This window comes from Buteo buteo, chromosome 5 (assembly GCF_964188355.1).
Source record: "Buteo buteo chromosome 5, bButBut1.hap1.1, whole genome shotgun sequence".
Lineage (NCBI taxonomy): Eukaryota > Metazoa > Chordata > Aves > Accipitriformes > Accipitridae > Buteo > Buteo buteo.
Genome location: NC_134175.1, coordinates 13,245,318 through 13,263,067, shown reverse-complemented (window position 1 = coordinate 13,263,067; position 17,750 = coordinate 13,245,318). Strand labels below are relative to the sequence as shown.

At 43.1% G+C, this 17,750-nt stretch overlaps 1 protein-coding gene across 14 annotated transcripts in view; it reads right to left on the bottom strand.

Annotated features, from left to right (window-relative positions):
• The window catches only part of LRRFIP1 (LRR binding FLII interacting protein 1), a 116,544-nt gene extending 105,918 nt beyond the window's left edge, over window positions 1–10,626 (bottom strand). For all 14 annotated transcript variants that reach the window (XM_075027888.1, XM_075027889.1, XM_075027869.1 and 11 more), the window contains exon 1: window positions 10,484–10,626. In XM_075027888.1, the coding sequence (XP_074883989.1) occupies window positions 10,484–10,573 (90 nt within the window). In that variant the 5' untranslated portion in view covers window positions 10,574–10,626. The remainder of the gene's footprint in view (window positions 1–10,483) is intronic.
• Window positions 10,627–17,750: the final 7,124 nt, after the last annotated feature.

The window sequence follows — 17,750 nt, the reverse complement described above, 5'->3', positions numbered from 1 at the left end:
CGTATTCAAAAAATGGCAAGTAACAACAAGTAGTGAGAGAATAGGATAAACCAGCAGCAAAAAGTCTGACCTTCGAGAATCACGTTCTATTGGAGGAAATTATAATGAAAACCCAGTTCCCTTAAGGTTTACTACCAGCTCCTGAGGTGCACCAAGCAGTCCTAGAAATGTTATACATAAGGTTTTTATACCTGATCACTGTATTCACAGAGCTTATATCCAAGATATTACACTATTTTTTTTTTTTTGGCACATTGTATTGATTTTATAGTGGAAAGACTGAACAAGCAGACTTGTTATGCTGCAGTTCTCCAAGAAGCTTGTTTCTGTATTAAACAGGTTGAGCACATCCCCCCCCCCAAAAAAAAAACATTAGGATAGATTGCCGTAAGAGCATAGCTCACTACAAACCCACTGATCTTTATTTTTTAATGGTAAATTTGTAGATTGCTTGGTTAGACAACAAGTTCTGGGTTATCAGATGCCCTTCTGCTAGCCTGAAAATTGTTCTTAAGTCTGACAGTACATATGTATTCCATCAATGATGCAAAAGCATTTCACCAGCACATACAGAGAAACTTTCTTTGCTTGCTCTAGCTCACCAAATAATAATTTTTTTTTCCCCTGGGTAATTAGACAAGAATGTACAAATATTACCAAAACCACTGTGTAACCCTCTATAAATAAAACACTGACATTCTCTACATATACCAACATTATCCCTTTTATCCACACACAAGCATATTATTTCCCAGAGCCCCTGGATTCCTCCACAGTTCATGTAAAGGTTAGGTCACATCACTGTTTGAATGTACTCATTTCACATCAGGGCAGATTTACATTTCATATTTAACAGACAATGGAATAGCACGACCCTTGGGGATCACAAAAAATGTCCCAAAAGCTCCCTGCAATTTTCAACAGATGTTGATTCAACATATTTTGTCAATGTAAATCCTCTTAGAGCTCAGTAACACATTCAGCAAAGGAAGAAAATCAAGACCAGCACACACACATTTCATATACAAGAATGGACATTTTAAAGAAAACAGCTTATGGGAAATGCACAGTTGTGCAGCAAAGCAATAGGGTTGGAGACCACTAAAATTTAGACTGACTTATTTTCTAAAAACATGTAAAGTTATATCCACTATTTTCCTAGCAACTCACTTGAAAGAACTTCAAGTTTGCAATCAGAGAGAAACAAGAAGTGATTGCACAGATGGAAAAAAAAAAAACAAACAGGAGGCTGTTACCTTTTATTGTTCATAGTCAGCAAAAGCAAATACGATTTTACGTTTCCATGTGAAGATTGTAGTGCGTTGGCACCAGTATAAACAGCCATATCTGAAATATTTGAATCTAAAGCAATGTGTGTTTTAAAAGGGAAAAAACGTGAAGCTACAAGAGTCCAACAGGAGATGGGAGCCCAGGGATTTTTCTGCATGTGAAGTGCACCAAGAGCGTTTCCTTGCTCTCCTGTCATCCTAGTATGTTAGCTGATAAATGCTCCATAATTAGAAGACCCAAGTGGGGATGCCTGAAATCCATCTGACCTGAGGGAACAAGTTTAAAAACCTGACCCAGCTTTTAGTGTGCCAGATACTCCTGTATTCTGTTTATGTGTACTGGAAGAGGCTGGCAAAAGAAGACAGAAGAGACAGACTCAACTAAATTTGGTATTCAAATGTGGGATTAGAGAAAGGATATTTTGGGACATAGGAAGTACTCAAAAGAGGAAGGCAAAGAAAAAAAAATTAAATTTAAATCAGATACTGGCGAAGGGAAAGGTCACAAGATATGCAAAAGCAGAGACCAAGAGGGAAGAAACATTATTCCTTTATGTTCCCTGTCTGTGCAGAGCTCTGTGCTCGAGGCATCTGTGGGACTGCGAGAACAGTCTGCAAAGAGTCACCAGTGGGACCACTTGGAACATAGGCATCATCACTTCATTGCAGGCAATAGTAAAACACAAGTCACTGACCAACCATTTAAACCAGTAAACACTCAAACTGCTTTTGTGGAAACTCTGTTCCAGTAAGCTATTCTGTTCAGGGAAAGATAAATCAATCTGATACTAATTACATCTAAAAACTGAAATTAATGATGTTATGGTAGGAAAAACCCAACTCTGAGAATCTATTTTTGAGGAACCCAGAAGCAGTTGAAGATATCATCTTGCTTGTTTCTTTGGTAGAAATTCGAATACAAGTTGAATAGTCCACTCTCATTCACATAAACCTTCTGACAGCTAAGAGGAAAGAAAATTGGTGCACTGGAACTTAACTATTGTTTTTGCATTTCTTCATGTGCCAGTGATAACAAGCACTGCCCTACCAAATTACCAGATATTAAAAATAGGAACACAGCAGTGGCGATGCACCTGGCAATTTTGGTTTACCAAAAGCTCCAATTTCTTGTACAGCAACATATAATACAAAAATAAAATCTAAATATTTTCTCAAAGAGCACAGGAGCTCATGAAGCATCAAAGAACTAGAAGGCATCCAGTGTTTTTGCAAGTATAGTGTCAGGATTAAGCTGTATCACAAAGGAAACTCTCATCTTGCACACAAATGCAGCATGTCGGAAGGAGAAAAGAGCTGTGAAAAAGAGCAGTGATGAACCAGCAAGGAGCTAGAAGCAATAGGAAATAAAGACGCTTCCTCACCACATCTGAGACTAGGACATAGCTGGGATTTGGCACTATCAGATCACTTTCGCTGTTCGCCATCTCCAGCTCAACTCTTCAATACTGCAGCAGTATTTAGGTGGATAAAACCACAGCCCATGCCAAGCTGCTGCCTCCCAGGCTGCAGGCACATAGAAGGGCACAGAAGATGCGACTGAACAAATCCACCTCTTTTCAGTTCTCACCCAGGATATTTTACTGAAAGTACATCACAAAGCAATCAACTTTCCAGTTCTAGGTCAGAAATTTTTAATGAGCAATTAGCTCAGACACTCATTTTTTTGGCACCAAACAGTATCTTAAGTCCCTAAATTAACAAAAGTTATTTCAATCTATTGAGTGGAGCTTCCAAGTCAGAATTAGTCACTCAGTTTTAGACCAGAGTTGTGCTCTTTGTGTGCAATTATACTCAATACCCAAAACATCCATCCTTCCTTAACCCAGAAATAGCTAGTTTTGTTAAAACTTCCAAATTTTTATGTCTGACAATAAAATCAAACATTTTTCAAAGGATTTGAAGACAAAACACCCCAGCTTTAGAATTCCACACCCTAAAGTAGCACACACTGTATCGCAAATTCACTCACAGGAAAACACAAAACATTGAGGGGATGAAGGAACATAGAACAGGACTGCAGGCTAGATGCTGCAGCGCAAGTCAAGTCCATCTTGGGGAGACACTGCTTTGTTTAGCCAAGGATACATCCCCTTCTGCCCAGTTTTTGGTTTAGGCATACATCCACATCCCCAAACAAGCAACCCTCCCTCAGCTTTGGGTAAAGTGTTAGAGTTCGCTTGCGCCTTCCCCTCTCTCAATGTCCAAAACTCTCAGCTGGTTAGGCCATAAAACTGCTCGTAGCTCTGCTCATCAGGAAATACTTCCCAAGCCTCGTCCTTCACTCTGCCCTCCACACTTCATGCCGCTTAGTTAAGTTTGTTTAAAGGCAGAATTAGAAATCCATCCAAATATACATAGGAAATGTCTTTGGTGCTGAGGTCTAACCAGTGAGTACTCTTAAGTAAGAACAGTTGTCAAACTAGTACAGTGGTCAGGGTTATGGCACATTCCTGCCAATGTGAAAGTATTACTCCTGTGCTTTTTCCCAGCCTCTGAATACATGACTTCTGTACCCTCTCTGTAGCCTCCAGAAACCAGTAGTTTTTAGCAGCCTGACCAGAACTTCCACATTTTCATAACAGAAAATTATGTCACATGGTCATTCACCTACCTGAAGTCATTTACACACTGCAAAGACTGCATGGCAATTAGATCAGCTCCTCCCAGGTAATCAAAAATTTGAAATTCCTACCAGTGAAGTATTGCCTAATTTAGTATTTATTATGCCACACCAAGCTTTAATTTCAACACAGTTAAAGCTTCTACATCCAGGCCTTTGAGAGTTGCCTTACATTTCTTGCTACATACCAGCAACGCTGGTGGTTCTCCACCCTCAAAACATATAAAAGTACCTGCAAATGAGCTCCAGCACATCAGACTACTCAGTTTAAGAGATTACTGTCCCCAGCCACTAGTGTCATTCTCCTGGAAGAGGTTACACTACTCACAGGGCAGAGGATGAAGCAGCATACAGCAGCTCTTCAACAGCAGCAGTTTACCTTACAGCATCTTACTTTTAAGAGTTTAAAATGAAATTACAGGCAAAGATGCTAGGCTGGAATCTAGCAGTCACAGTACCCTTGAACCACAGTGATCTCTGCCACAAGAAGTCATCTCAGCTACCCATGGTATGAAAACCACATTCACCAGGAATTGGCCAACACTAACTTGCAAGACTGAAGACCAAGCCTACTCATATGGATGCTTCTGAAATATATTTTTGCCTGATGTAATAGTCTCATTTCAATGCACATACCGGTTATTTTTCCAGCTTTAGCTGGGGAAGTTCTACTTCTTGTTCCCTAACTGAAATAAGGTAAAAGAAAAGGAGAGTGTCTTGGGAGTAGATGGTTATAGATGTCTTCCCATAAAAAGTCCTTAAGCACTTCCCTCATCTTTACTTTGTGACGAAAGCCCAAACATCAGCTATTTTTCTACTATGTGCAAGGCCAGCTATTCATCTCTAGTAGATTCAGGGTGATAAGCAAGAGCACCAGATAAGACCAGAAGCAGAGAAAGCTCCATGATGAAATGACCATACACTTTCCCTTCTTGGGAGCATCTCTGGTATTTAAAGGACAAAAAACCAACACAACCAAAAACAAACAAACAAAACAAACCATGGTCTCAAAGCCACCTTACAACTATCTGAAGGAAAGTATGGCTTCTACTTCTCCCTCCCCTCCCCCATTCCAATGGGCAACTTCTCCCCCAAAACATATTTCAACACAAGCAAGACAACAGCTGATATTTCAGAACTGCTATTTTAAGGTTTGCCTACAAGTGCTTAGTCTAGCTAGACAGATTCACTGCTCCTGGCAACCTGCTGACTTGATAGGAGGGACAAATACCTTGTTTCACAAGCCCAACATGCTACGTGGATTATGCTCCTTACAACAAAAGGATGGGAAAAAAAAACCTGAACAGTGTTGAAAGCCTTGCAAGTACACTTGAGCTCCAACTTTATTCAGCAACAGCCCTGGAAAAACATCCTTCTAGATGAGGTAATGCTTAGTATTATATCCTGCAGACAAGCTCAGCATCTGGACTTGCAAATAAAAAAGCTGGGCTTCCCATGTTGTTAATCCTAACAGCAGTCTCTTGCTTGACTGAAATAAGAATCACAGTTCCTAAACAGCTGTTTCCTCGGACAACAAGAGAACAGCTGAAGCAGACTCAGACCAGGCATGAACACAAAAACAGGCAACTAATTAATTAGAGTTGCAAAAGGCATACTGTGAGGCAGATTGTGCATTGAGAGACAGGCTACAATCACCCATTTAACTAAAATGAGATGGGTCTTAAGCAAGACAAAAATCTTCTTAAACCATCCAAAGCTGCTCCTTCACACATTTCCTTTGGGAAAGATTACAAGTGATGCCAATGCCATTTGTTGGATACATAGACGTAAAAACATTAGGGGAAAAGGAGCCTTCAGTGAAGAAGAGCACATTTGCTACATAAAATCATCTCAATTTTGGAACAATTCTCCACACCCTACTTGCAAGGATTGCCTACAGAGTCCTCCTTCCTTCCTATATTTAGGTCAACCAGGCTGAGTCAAGCCCTCCATGAGCATCCTTTGCTTTCATAACTTTCTATTCTAGAAGAAAGACCTACAGCCAGGCATGCTTTTTCAGATCATTTTTTTTTTGGGGGCTGATATGTTAACACTCACAAAAACAGAAAGTAATGAAATGAAAAAAATAAGTCAAGTACAAGTAACTGGTGCTACACAAAACAGACCCTTTCCAAGGTCTTCTCTTGGAATATTTATCTGGCTTACAAAAGTCTTTATGCATCTCTAATGCCAAGTACTGCTCAAAAAAGTTCCACCACTATACTAATGAGGCACACAGACCTTACACGAGCATTACCTAGTATATCCTTAGGGAATACGCTGCTTTAAATGTGCTTGTTTGCACAACAGTTCAATAAAGTTAGCGTGGCTTGTGTTCCCATATATAAATATCCATTCTGCTTGGTTTAGCTTCGACTTTTACCAAGTTGTTTCCATCTCTATTTATGCAGGTCACCCAAACTGTTGTATAAACCAGAGAATTCTCCCGCAAATTATCCCCTCAATTCATAAACCAGGCCTTTAGATTCTGCATACAATGATCATAGTATCTCTTCACTAGTCCTAAAACTCAAATTTAGGCTTTTGAAGTTACTTAGCGCCTTCTTACCATAACCAGTAAAGCTGGCTGGCTCATTTCACCTGCATTTTGAGCTATTTCTACAGCTACACTTTCTGCTCCATCACAGGAACGTAACATCCCCATTTTTGAATCACTGAGAATGCAAGTCAATGCTCCAACCAAAAGCTTCAGTGAAACAATCAAATTTACAGTCCATAAACTGATCACGCCAGCTATTTAAAAAAATAATAATTATGTACATATAAGTATGTAGGTGACAGTTCTTGAAACTTTGAAAGTGACATACAGTGTACAAAGAGTGAAGAAGCAACCCTCATAACTTTATTTCTACTATTAAAGAAAGTGATGTTATGTTGCTTAAATTACTAACTTCAAATTAATTACTAGCTAAAGAGTTCCACTCCGTAAATTGCTGGATGAAAAGGAGAAGATTTCTAGCACAGAGATGACACAAGGCAGGATTGTTTTTCTGAGCAGTATAACATACATCTGTTTGCAGAACATTAGCAAAACAAGGTGTAAATGACTTTCCTAATAAAAACAAGAAATTTACCTTGACCTTGCTCTTCCTCATTCAAGAAAATAAAAACCAGTAACTAATATTATTTGCCTATAAGAGAAATATGTCCTTTACACAGATGGCAGCTCCTTGCTGGATTTGCAAAATTCTTTCTGCTCATGTAACACTGAACTATTGCTGTAGCTAGCAAAGAGCACAGTGGAAGGTAGGGAAAAAAAAAATATTTCCCTAGAAACAATGTCTCAAGTTATCACATCAAACCCATCTAAGTCAAGCAGGAAAAAAAGCAGGAAGCCAGCTCCTGTAAGGTTCAGCAGCCTAGGACTCTGCATACCCAAATCACACATACACCAGCCCAAGAGAACGGACAGGTGACTGGACAGTATATGTGTGCAACTACTGCTGGCTGTGCTGGCACAGACCTCAAGGAGTATCAAAATGCTGGATTTTGCAAACACTGCTGGCATGTATCCACAGAGAGGAATAAAATAGCCCCAAAGTTTCCGTTGACCTAAACACAGAATAATCTACTGGCATCAACATGAGTCTGAAAGTGGAGAAGCCTATCATTGATCAGCTTTGCTTTCATCTGTAAGAGCTGACACCCAGAAAAAAAAATAACCTCAGCAATACAAGCTAGGTGCGCATACAGCAAATCCCGAGTGGCACTCATCTATCTCCATTAGAAGTTCAGAAGACCATGTTCTTATGTTAACTGTATTTATATATTTGCCATCCATTTAATTACAATGCAAGTAAACTCAACAGCCAGATTTAGTGGTACGGTACCACTCTTCCCTGATGGGCAAGAAGATTTACAGTAACTGTATCTTCTACCTCCACTCTAAACAGGTCTAGATAAGAGGATAAACTACTTGCAGCTGATCTAGCTCAGAAATTGCCTCAAACATTAAAACTTACTACTACTGCTTAACATGACTAATACTATTACTAAACCCCTATTACTACAATATGCTTCACTTTTACCATTTCCTTCCGCTTGCTTAGTTACTTCCTCTCAAGACCATTCTCGCATCCCACGGGGGTGAGGACTGCCTTCTTCACTGAGCAAGGCTCTCTTTTGATCTACGCAAGACTGCATGTACACAGCAAGACATCCTGGTTGCAAATTCAAAAAAAAAATTATGCTTCAAATTAGAGGAGTTTAAGAGGGTTTTTACAAGTCTTAATGTGTCCCCATACAAGCACATAGCATAGCAATAACTGTTGATTTTTCAAGGTCTTCTCACAATTACAAAATAAAACTGGAAAGTGTCAAAGCAGCACAATCATTTTGGAGGAAAACCAAAAGGAGAGAAGATGCACACATTTCAACTTACTCCCAGAGATCCCAAGGTAAAAGTACCTCTATGAATAAATCTGGTTTGGATGCTCTTTTAGGCTCCCATCTGAGCACGGCAAAATGAGATTCTAGAATCTGCTAATAACTTGCAAGCACCTGTGGCTTCTGGATAACAAAGGAAGACCAAAGGAAAGAGAAGTGTGAAAATCTATGCACAAACGCAACATGTCTATGTCTCAGCTTTGCCTAAACACCTGTGAGGAAGGCTGGAAGAGCCAAAATCTCAGTAACCCTTGTATCCTTCTTAACATGAAGGCTCTCAGTATCTTTATTAGGAGGAGACAAAAGGCTTACTTTACATTTTTAAGAGTTCTTAAGATCATACAGAAGGATTCATCTGGGATCCCTTGTGTGGAAAACAGGCAGTTAAACAACAAAACAATTATAAGGGCATAAAACCCAAGACAGAGTAATGCAAAGAGTTAAAATAATATGGGAAAATGCTGAACCCTGAACTTGGCAGTTCACAGTTTTAGCACTCAAGGGAAAAGATAAAAGACATGCTTGTGTTGGGCTTTTTGACCAAATGGGGTTGTCCTTTAAGCAATCCCCAGAAGAAAACAAAACAAACAAACAACAAAACAAAACAAAAACCCACCACACCACCACAAAACAACACAATATTTGAGGCCTCAAACCACTGCACAATACAGTGAAAAGCAGTATATAAGCGACATAAAAGTGAAAGCAGGAGAGAAATATGCAACAGAGAAGGACAACCTAGGCCCCCTGTTACAGACTGATGTTTTCCTTGATCAAATGACAGCACAGGCAGGACACAGTTGTGGAATTTAAACCCTCATCCCAAAGCAATTCCTAGGATGTTATCATGACTCAAACTCTAATAGACAGCACAATCACTCTTACTTGCTATCTTCTGTCCAGGACATGAGACATTCTTGTCCTCCTACCTCAAACTCCATCCCTAGGAACTTTACTAACTTCTCATCATACTGTAACAGAAATCTGACTTCTGGAAACACACTATGCGAATCACTCACAGAGAAATTAGTCTACTGCATGTATTCCAAAGATGCTACAAACCACTTCAAAATGGTACACAAGAACAGTAAAGGCTTCCCATGTCACGGCTGCCATCAGTGATGTTACAGCTAACTCCATCTAACAGCAAGTTGCCACCAAAAATAAGCTGCACATTAGCATTCATCTGATCCTCCTCCAGCTGTGATTCAGGAAAGGAAACCGAGAGAGACTTAAATCTCTTGTAGAAGAGCGATTTGTCTTGTAACCCATCTTGGGATCAGACCAACATGAGGCAGGGAGGAGACACACATAACCAATCCTTGGGAAGGAGGATGGACACCGTCAGCAGCAGCCAGCATCAGATCAGCTTAGACACTGTGAAGAACAACCCCACCGACGCTTATCCCGATCTCAGGTTGGGGTTGCCCATCTCCCCCATTGGAAGACTGTAGGAAGAAGGATGCAGAACAACCTGTATCAACTTAAGAAAATGTAATAACCAAATTCATGTCATCCTATTCACCACTGAACCAATGCAACTGTATGCAACAAGTAAGAATGAGGAGGTAGAAAGAAAACAGCCATTGCCTGGTTTTAACTGTTTAAAGTCAGATGAAGCACAATGTAGTGTCTAGTGAGCAGCAAGCCGAACTCATTAAATATAAATATAAGCCAGTTTCCAAGTTAGATTGTACACTTGTGCCTACACATAGCATCACCTCGCAGTCTGCTGGTTTACATTTTTTCATTTATCCACATCCATAAAAAACCCGAGTGGCCTATTTATTGGTTCTCAGACCTTAACACCAACCTCAGCAGCAGCAGACAATTAATTTCCCCTCAGTGAGGGGCTGGAGTGGGGAGGAATTTCTGCCCTGTACGGCTGGCACTGTACGCCGTTTTCCTCACGGATAAACACTTGTAAGTGCTTCAGACTTAAGCGGTGCCCTGGCATCACAGAAGAGGCCGACACCGCTGAGATGAATGCGATTTTTATTTCGCGTTTCATCAACCTGCCCTTGAATCGCCGTCGTGCCCGTTGCCTGGGGGCGCGTGCGCGGCGGCTGGGGGAGCCCGGGAAAGGGCGGGGGGGGGGGGAAGGAGGGAGAAAGGGGAAAGAGGGTTTTCGCCGCCCGCCGCTCACCTCGCGGGCGATCTGGTTGAGCGCATCGTCCTCCGCCGTCAGGCGCTCCCGGTTCGGCAGCCGCTTTCGCCCGGCCCCCTGCGTCCCCATGGCGGACCCGCTCCACCGCCGCTCCCGGCCCTCCCGCCGCCGCCTCTGCCCCTCGCCGGCGCCGGCGTGAAGAGCCCGGCCGTCACCGCCCCCCGCCACGCGCATGCGCCGCCGCCCACCCCCCCGCTCTGAGGGGACGGGCGCCGCCTCACGCCCCTCACTAACCCACCCCCCGAAAGCGGGATGCGGGCAGGGGAGGGCGGCTCGCCCGATCCCCTCGCATCCCTTCCTCCGCAGCAGCCCCCTCAGCCGTGGGCAGCCCCGCCGCCGCGCTGGGGACACCCTCCCCGCGGCACCCGCGCCCCTGGCCGGGCACAGCCCCGGGCTCCCCGGTTTTCGCAGCCCTCCGGCGACGTCCCCTCCCGAGGCCTCTTGTCCACAAAGCTGAAGAAAATTTCCCTGAAATCGGGGAAACGGACGTCACATCCTCACTAGCTGTGAACCTGGGCGGTTTCTCTGCCACAAAGACGGAGGGAGTGGGCCAGAAACCTGTCTCCTGCCCCGAATCCTCACCCGCTTCTTAGCCCCGTGGGATCCCCTCAACCATTAATTTTCATGTTAAGTGTAAGTGGACGTGATTAATTCTGGTGTCAACTACATCAGTGCTCAATTAATTCACATTGACAAGGAGCATGTATTCTCTGACATTCCTGCCACAGCCCTGGTACTTCAATTCTCACAATAATTCCTCAAATACAAATTGTAAGTCTATCAAGCTGAGGACACCGAGCAGGTTACACAGTTGTCTGACAGAAAAAAGGGCTGCAAAACCCACCCACACCCTTACTGCCAAAGACCAGCAAGCTGTATTTAATCTTTACGACTTAATTTTATCATGGATTCAAACTTGATAAAGGTAAAAGACAATGCCTGCCAGTTCGGGTCAGCCCAACGTTAATCTGGCAGTTTTCATGTACAACAACCAAGATTTGGGTCATCCTCAAATTCAAAACTGTGAAAAGCAGTCTAATATATCATCCCTTCCCACCAGGGCATGTATCAGAGCATAAAGCAATGGGTAGCTATATTAGGAAAAGAAAAAAACCTAGTTTTAGCAGAATCCCTTTCCCCAAGAGGGTACAGATGCCCTCTATCAGTCCCAGGCTGGTACTTGTTCTTCAGAAACTATTTAATTCTCACGTGTTGCTTTTTATATGAGTGATATCAAGGTGCCTATTTATAGCCAGTGCCTGTGCTGAAGCAACTGTCTGTGTGTGATCGCCCTCTGCTCCCCTGCAGCATGGTGCCTGCACAGCACCCAGCACCACACGTGTCCGAACGCGGCACGAGACCACACAGACCTTGGAGGTGCAACCGTTGACTTCAGAGTAGATGAGCAATGGAGAGTTCCTAATGAAGTCTTCCTGATCAGCCACCCTGACAGGCAGGTCCCCTCCTCACAGCCCTGGGATCTGCAGCCTGAAGAGGAATCCCTCAATTTTTTATGTTTTCTCCTGTTTAGCATCACTTTCAAGAGGAAACTCGAAGCCCACCCTCCCCTTCACTCTGCCATCACTCCAGCTCTTGTTCAAGGTCTACGACGTTCTTAGAGCAGCCAAATACTCTGTTTTATTTTCAGACAGCATCTGGGCTGTGCATGCACTCACCACTCATGTTACAGCTGTTTTGGGAACCATGGCTCTTCTGATGACTGGGTAGTGGTATTGCATTGATATTGCCTCTTATGCCTGGGACTGTTTCTCTTTACAAGAAACAAATTATTATTTTGTCAGCAGAAGCTGATAGATGAGTTCCCCACCTTACTTGGGCATTAAAAACAGGTCACATCCTGAGATTTGGCATCAAGCTTACTCTGAGCTCACACAAGTGGAAAAAAAAGCCCCTGCTCTGCAAGGCAGCACAGGGGCCTTAAAAGTGAGCTCTGACCCTGCTATGAAGGCAGAACCTTGCTGTGTCTGGCATTCCTAGGTATCCTGCATGCTTCCCTTCTTCAGTCACCACAATTCCAACCTCACCTCCCCAAGATGTGGCTTAGCGCTATCATCCTTTCAGGCTCTGCGTAACTTGTTCACTGAGCCCTTATCCTTGTATTTGCCCCTGCCCTTTGAGGAATTCTGGCTAAAGAGGCGGGGCAGTGCCTTATTTTTAGGTCCATGTTGCCCAGGGATTTCAGCCACCTGTGCAGCTGCATCACTGTATCCATGCAAGGAATTTCCAGTTCAGTGGTGCAGTAAGATTTGCATCAGTGCTGTTTGCCTTACTGGCTGAAAGCCTTACAGAGGCTTGCCCTTACGGCCAAACTGAGGCTTGTGCTAGACAGGTTTATATCTGAAAACCTACTGTTGAGAGGGCTTTGTGAAAAAGAGAGAAAGAAATTTAAAAAATAAAGCAGAGAGATTGGAAGAGAAGAATCTATTGGGTGACTCAGTCAGATTTCAAATCACACATTGAACATGCGCTGCAGTGTCAGAAATTCTTCTTTCTTCTTGCATTCCAGACACATACAGTAATTTTTTTCTTGTAATATAGTCAAAATAAGCCATCTTGTTGTAAAAATACTATACATACAGAATTTGTCCAAATAAATATGAAATAATGATTCAAACACGTTAGTTTTGGCTATGCTATGAAGTGCAGTGACTGCAGCTGAAAATGAAATACTGAAATGTACATTTCTTATTTTAAGAAGCAACATGAAGTTGAGGCTCGTTTTGTCTTAGAGTCATAACTGTGATTAATGATACTCGGACAAGACTGAGTGTCCCGTGCCAGTTTCAAAGGGCTCTATTTTAAGAGCGTAGTACGTACCTCATTCTCCAATATCCTGTGTACAAGGAGGCCATTTGATGCAGAGCACACCCCAAATATACAATTTTCCCTCTGTGCTGCTCTTAAACCAAACTGTCCTGTAAAACCTCACTCCTGAGAATCAGAACACGTCATCAGCTGTTAAAACTGCTGCTGATGTACTCAACAGACCACTTTTACATAGTAGAAAGGATGGTTTTATATTCTGTGCAGCAAAATATGATTACATCTCTATTAGCGGCAAGCCCTGGGATAGGCAAATCCAGTGGCTAGCTGACGGTGTTAAAAGAAAACACAAGGGCACCTCTCTGCTCCACCACAAGATCACGGCATCTGCTATATGAGAAATGAAGTCTGACAGATTTAACAAGATGTCCATTAGTCCAAGGAGAGTGGAATGCTTAAATACCTTAGAATATCTACACTTAGGGGGCCAATATTTCTTATTGTTAAGATAGGTGGAACAAGCAGAGCTCCATTAGCATTGTAACATTTTGCAAACATAACAGCAATGCTATCCAGCAGGGTCTGTGGATTTATTAATGGAAAAAAATTACATCACAGACAAGTATGTGCTGGCACTGGAATACTGCAGAGAAAATCACTGGTGCAACTAAAGGGCTTGTACTTTATTAGACCTCCTAAAGAGCCCAGGATGATCCTCTTCAGCAAATCAGACCTCGTGGGAAAAGCTTTCAGATGTTGTTGCCACATTTGAGCAGTGTCAAGACGGGACTCAGGAGACTGGTAGTGTCCATGCAGATTTTGTCCGAATGAGATTCATTACTGTTGCTTCATGTCTTCAAGTCAGCGGAGTCGCTATTTGCATCAGCAGAGCTCTGGCACGCTGGGACCCTTGCTTAGCTTCCTTGTGTCTAGCCTGGGGCTTGTAGTTTCACAGCGACTTACCACAGCAAAGCCGTAACTGATAACTACCTTCCCAGGTGGTCCAGAAAAGAGATCTATGAGCTTGGGTTGACCGAAAAGAATACAGTCCATAAAGTGATAGGCTTCCAAGCCAAGATTTAGGAGGGGTGGGAAAAAAAAAATATCCCACAACAGCAGCAGATAATTATCTTGTTCCCTTTTTACCAACAGCAACTTATTTGCTGTATCAAAGATGTGGGTTTTTTTTCTGAAGAGGGCTTATTTGTTGTCTTCATCTTGCCAAAACCCCTCAGTGACTTATTGGCCTCCTCTAGTCACCTTGGCATGTCATGAAAGACAGTTTTTCATCTCTAAATTTTTCACAGGTCACTGAAGATGCCACTTCGGGGGTCTTGAGGTCTCCCCTTTCAAGGTTGGGGAAGAATCTTCCTTTGGAGGGAGTTTTTCAAACGTTAAGCTTGGGGTTGATTTCATTTAATATTTTCATTAGCGCCCTGACACAAGTAGGACAGCACTAATGAAATATGCTGATGACACAGTGTTATGAAGCATCACCAATAAAGGAGGATAAAGTCATACAAGAATGGGAACAGGTTAAGGACTTGAGAAACAGGTGGCATTAGATCAAGCAGACAGCAAATAGCACATCAATGACTAAATTCATGATCTCATCCACTGTAAACTATGGAAGAAGAGGAAGTTTTGGAGTGATAAACCGGTCACAGGTTGGTTGTGTGCCACCATCAAAATGCAAACACCAAAGAATTACATTCAGTGTTAGAGCACTTCAGGTAAGGGTCTACCAATGCAAATATTTATACCATTGCACAATCATCCACAAGACCTTACCTAAAATGATGCCTGCAAGTCTGCTTTTCCACATGAAGAACTCAAACTTGCATGGCTGTAGAGAGAAAACTCCTAGGATAAGCAGCAGGAGGACCTTCCCTGAAATGAGAAGGGGTTGGCTTGTCTAGCCAAAGGCAGAACAACTGCATCTCTTTTCTATAAGCTACTTTGGAGAAAAGGCATGGGGATGATGCTATGTAAAGCTTAGAGCCAAGTTAGCACAAAAGCATACAGCTAAACAGGCTGTATATAATTGTAGTCTGGAAATCAGAGGTTTCTTGCTAAAGTTCTGGACATGCATCCAAAAGCACGTTTTGGGTAGCTGGGGTGAAGTATGTTGTCTGTGGTAAGCACTAAACTGAGAGTCTGCCTGCCTTAACGAGCACTAGCCCAAACACTGCGGGCTCTCCACCCTGCCACAAAACTTGGGACATGAATATCCATCACAGCTGACACTGCAACAGCCCCAGAGAGATTGTCCTGGCCCCACTGATCCTCCTGTTTGGAGGATGTAAGCCAGCCTTCACCAGACCAACACATGCAAGCTCTCCATTACTCTGCCAGGCAGGGAACTTACCTGCAATTTGCGATCTGTCACCAAGCTTACTCAAAACTGCCCATCTTGGGCTAAAAATGGGCACTCGCTCAACGCAGCCTCTGTGGACCTAATCTAATTAGCAGCAGGCACGCCACAGCTCAGACTGTTTCAGCACAAAGCAAAGCGAAGCCAGCTCCACAGCAGCTGTAGTTGCAGGGAGCCAAACCTATCCCAGGCTGTTGAATAGCAACCGATTGCCATGCCTGGCTCACAAAGACGGCCTGTTATGGTCTGCCGTTTGCTATCTGTGCTCCTATCTGCTACTCCCAGCCTGCCACAGCACCACAGCGAGCTGTAAAATCTGGCTGTTTCTCGTCCTTTGGCTTCCCCTCTTGCTGTGTAAAAAAAGCTAAGTTTTAAGAGAGCCCGGGGCTGTTTTCAGAAGAACCTTCTAAAAATACATCACACATCTCTTCCACCTAGCCTAAACCCACTCACCATTTCCTACCTCAAGTCCTATGGGGATAAAATCCATTCCAGACTGTGGGATGCTTGGGTATTACAGTGACAAGACCTGCATACCCCTGCCTTTTCTTCCCAGAGCCTGGGTGGAAGGCAGGCAAGAGATCAATATACATATTTAATTTGGGAATACAGCCTCTACATCTGTCAAAAAAAATAGTCTGAACTAGTTAGTCCTTCAGCCAGACAAAATCAGGACGGCTTCGGCGAAAACAATGCATTACATCAGCTGAAGCAGCTGAGGAACTGGCTTTGCATCACTTTGGGATTTATATATCAAAGCATTCCTCCTGCCATTGTGCCGGTGTCCTCGCCCACTGACAGCATGTAGACACGAGAGCAAGGAATCATGTGGCCTTGCTACAAGGGCTCAACGCTGTCTGCTTATTTGATTTTCCCCGTGGTTTGTCTGCTCCATGCTGTGTGGCCTCATCCACTCCCATCCCAAATGTTGCAGAGTTAAGCTGAGCCACATTTTCCAATCAAACCCTCCAGGTTTTCTTAAACTCCAGTTGTTTTGGACTGCAGTAAAACATAGCCACAACACATGGTCTAAAAACAACCAATTGTTTGTAGCACACCAAGTGCTTGCACTAATTAGTCATACTGTTCCATAAAATGGCATATGAACATCATTTTGGAAAACTCATGTGAAACCACATCACAGTTTAACTCCCTCAGCTGGAACGGAAGAGGGGGAAGGAGATGCCGTTTGTTGTCTCTGTGGAAATCCATCCAGATAAATCCAAAGTGCAAATCAGAGCAAAACATCCCTTTTCTCAAGCGCAGTAGAACTTAACCATGCTCTGCTTCTAACCATCTTCTGCTCTTGTCAGGGATGAGGTATTTTCCTGTCACCTATTTTACAGCAAAGTGAAAAATTGCCACATTTCTTCTCAGGGAATGGTTCCAGCCACTTAACATCAAACAGAAGAGCAGCTGTGTCTGATGTCTCATGGTTCTGCATGATAAACTGAAGCTGTGCATCACTACCACATCTCCCATCACCTCTCTGGTCACCCACCTACACAGAACAGCAGCAAACCAGCGGTGTCAGCTAATAATTCCTGGTTTACCTAAAATAAGCCGTGCTGGTGCTAAAGGATTTCAGATTCCAGCTGTGATAATTACTAGCAGGGCAGGAAGGCAGGTCATTATAGTTTCCTGAAATAAAGAAGTTTGCCTAAACCGGGAAGTGAAAGAAGATACTGGTACAAAACATTGGAGGAAATGGAGATAAAACACTTCAGATGTTACGGTGTGTTAGAGTTGGTGCATCTGATTTTAAGTAGTAACACATTTTTCTGGCATCCCTAGCATTCCTGTTTTTCTGTGCACAGTGATGGATGAATGGCACGTGGGACTGACTCATCTGCCCAGCACTCTTTCCCTGCCCTCTGCCTCTCCCTGCACCCCCAAGCCAATTAACCCGTTAGTTACTGCACCCCATCCCAGCCCTGCAGCAGTTACCATGCTCTGCAATTTTCCTGTAGGCTTTTCCACAGCATTAATTGTTACGTCTCTAAACCCCTTCTGATCTTTCCCTGTAGGAATGTGAAGGAATTAGCTCCTCTGTTCTCCATCAACAAAGAGTCAAAATGGTCAGGCAAG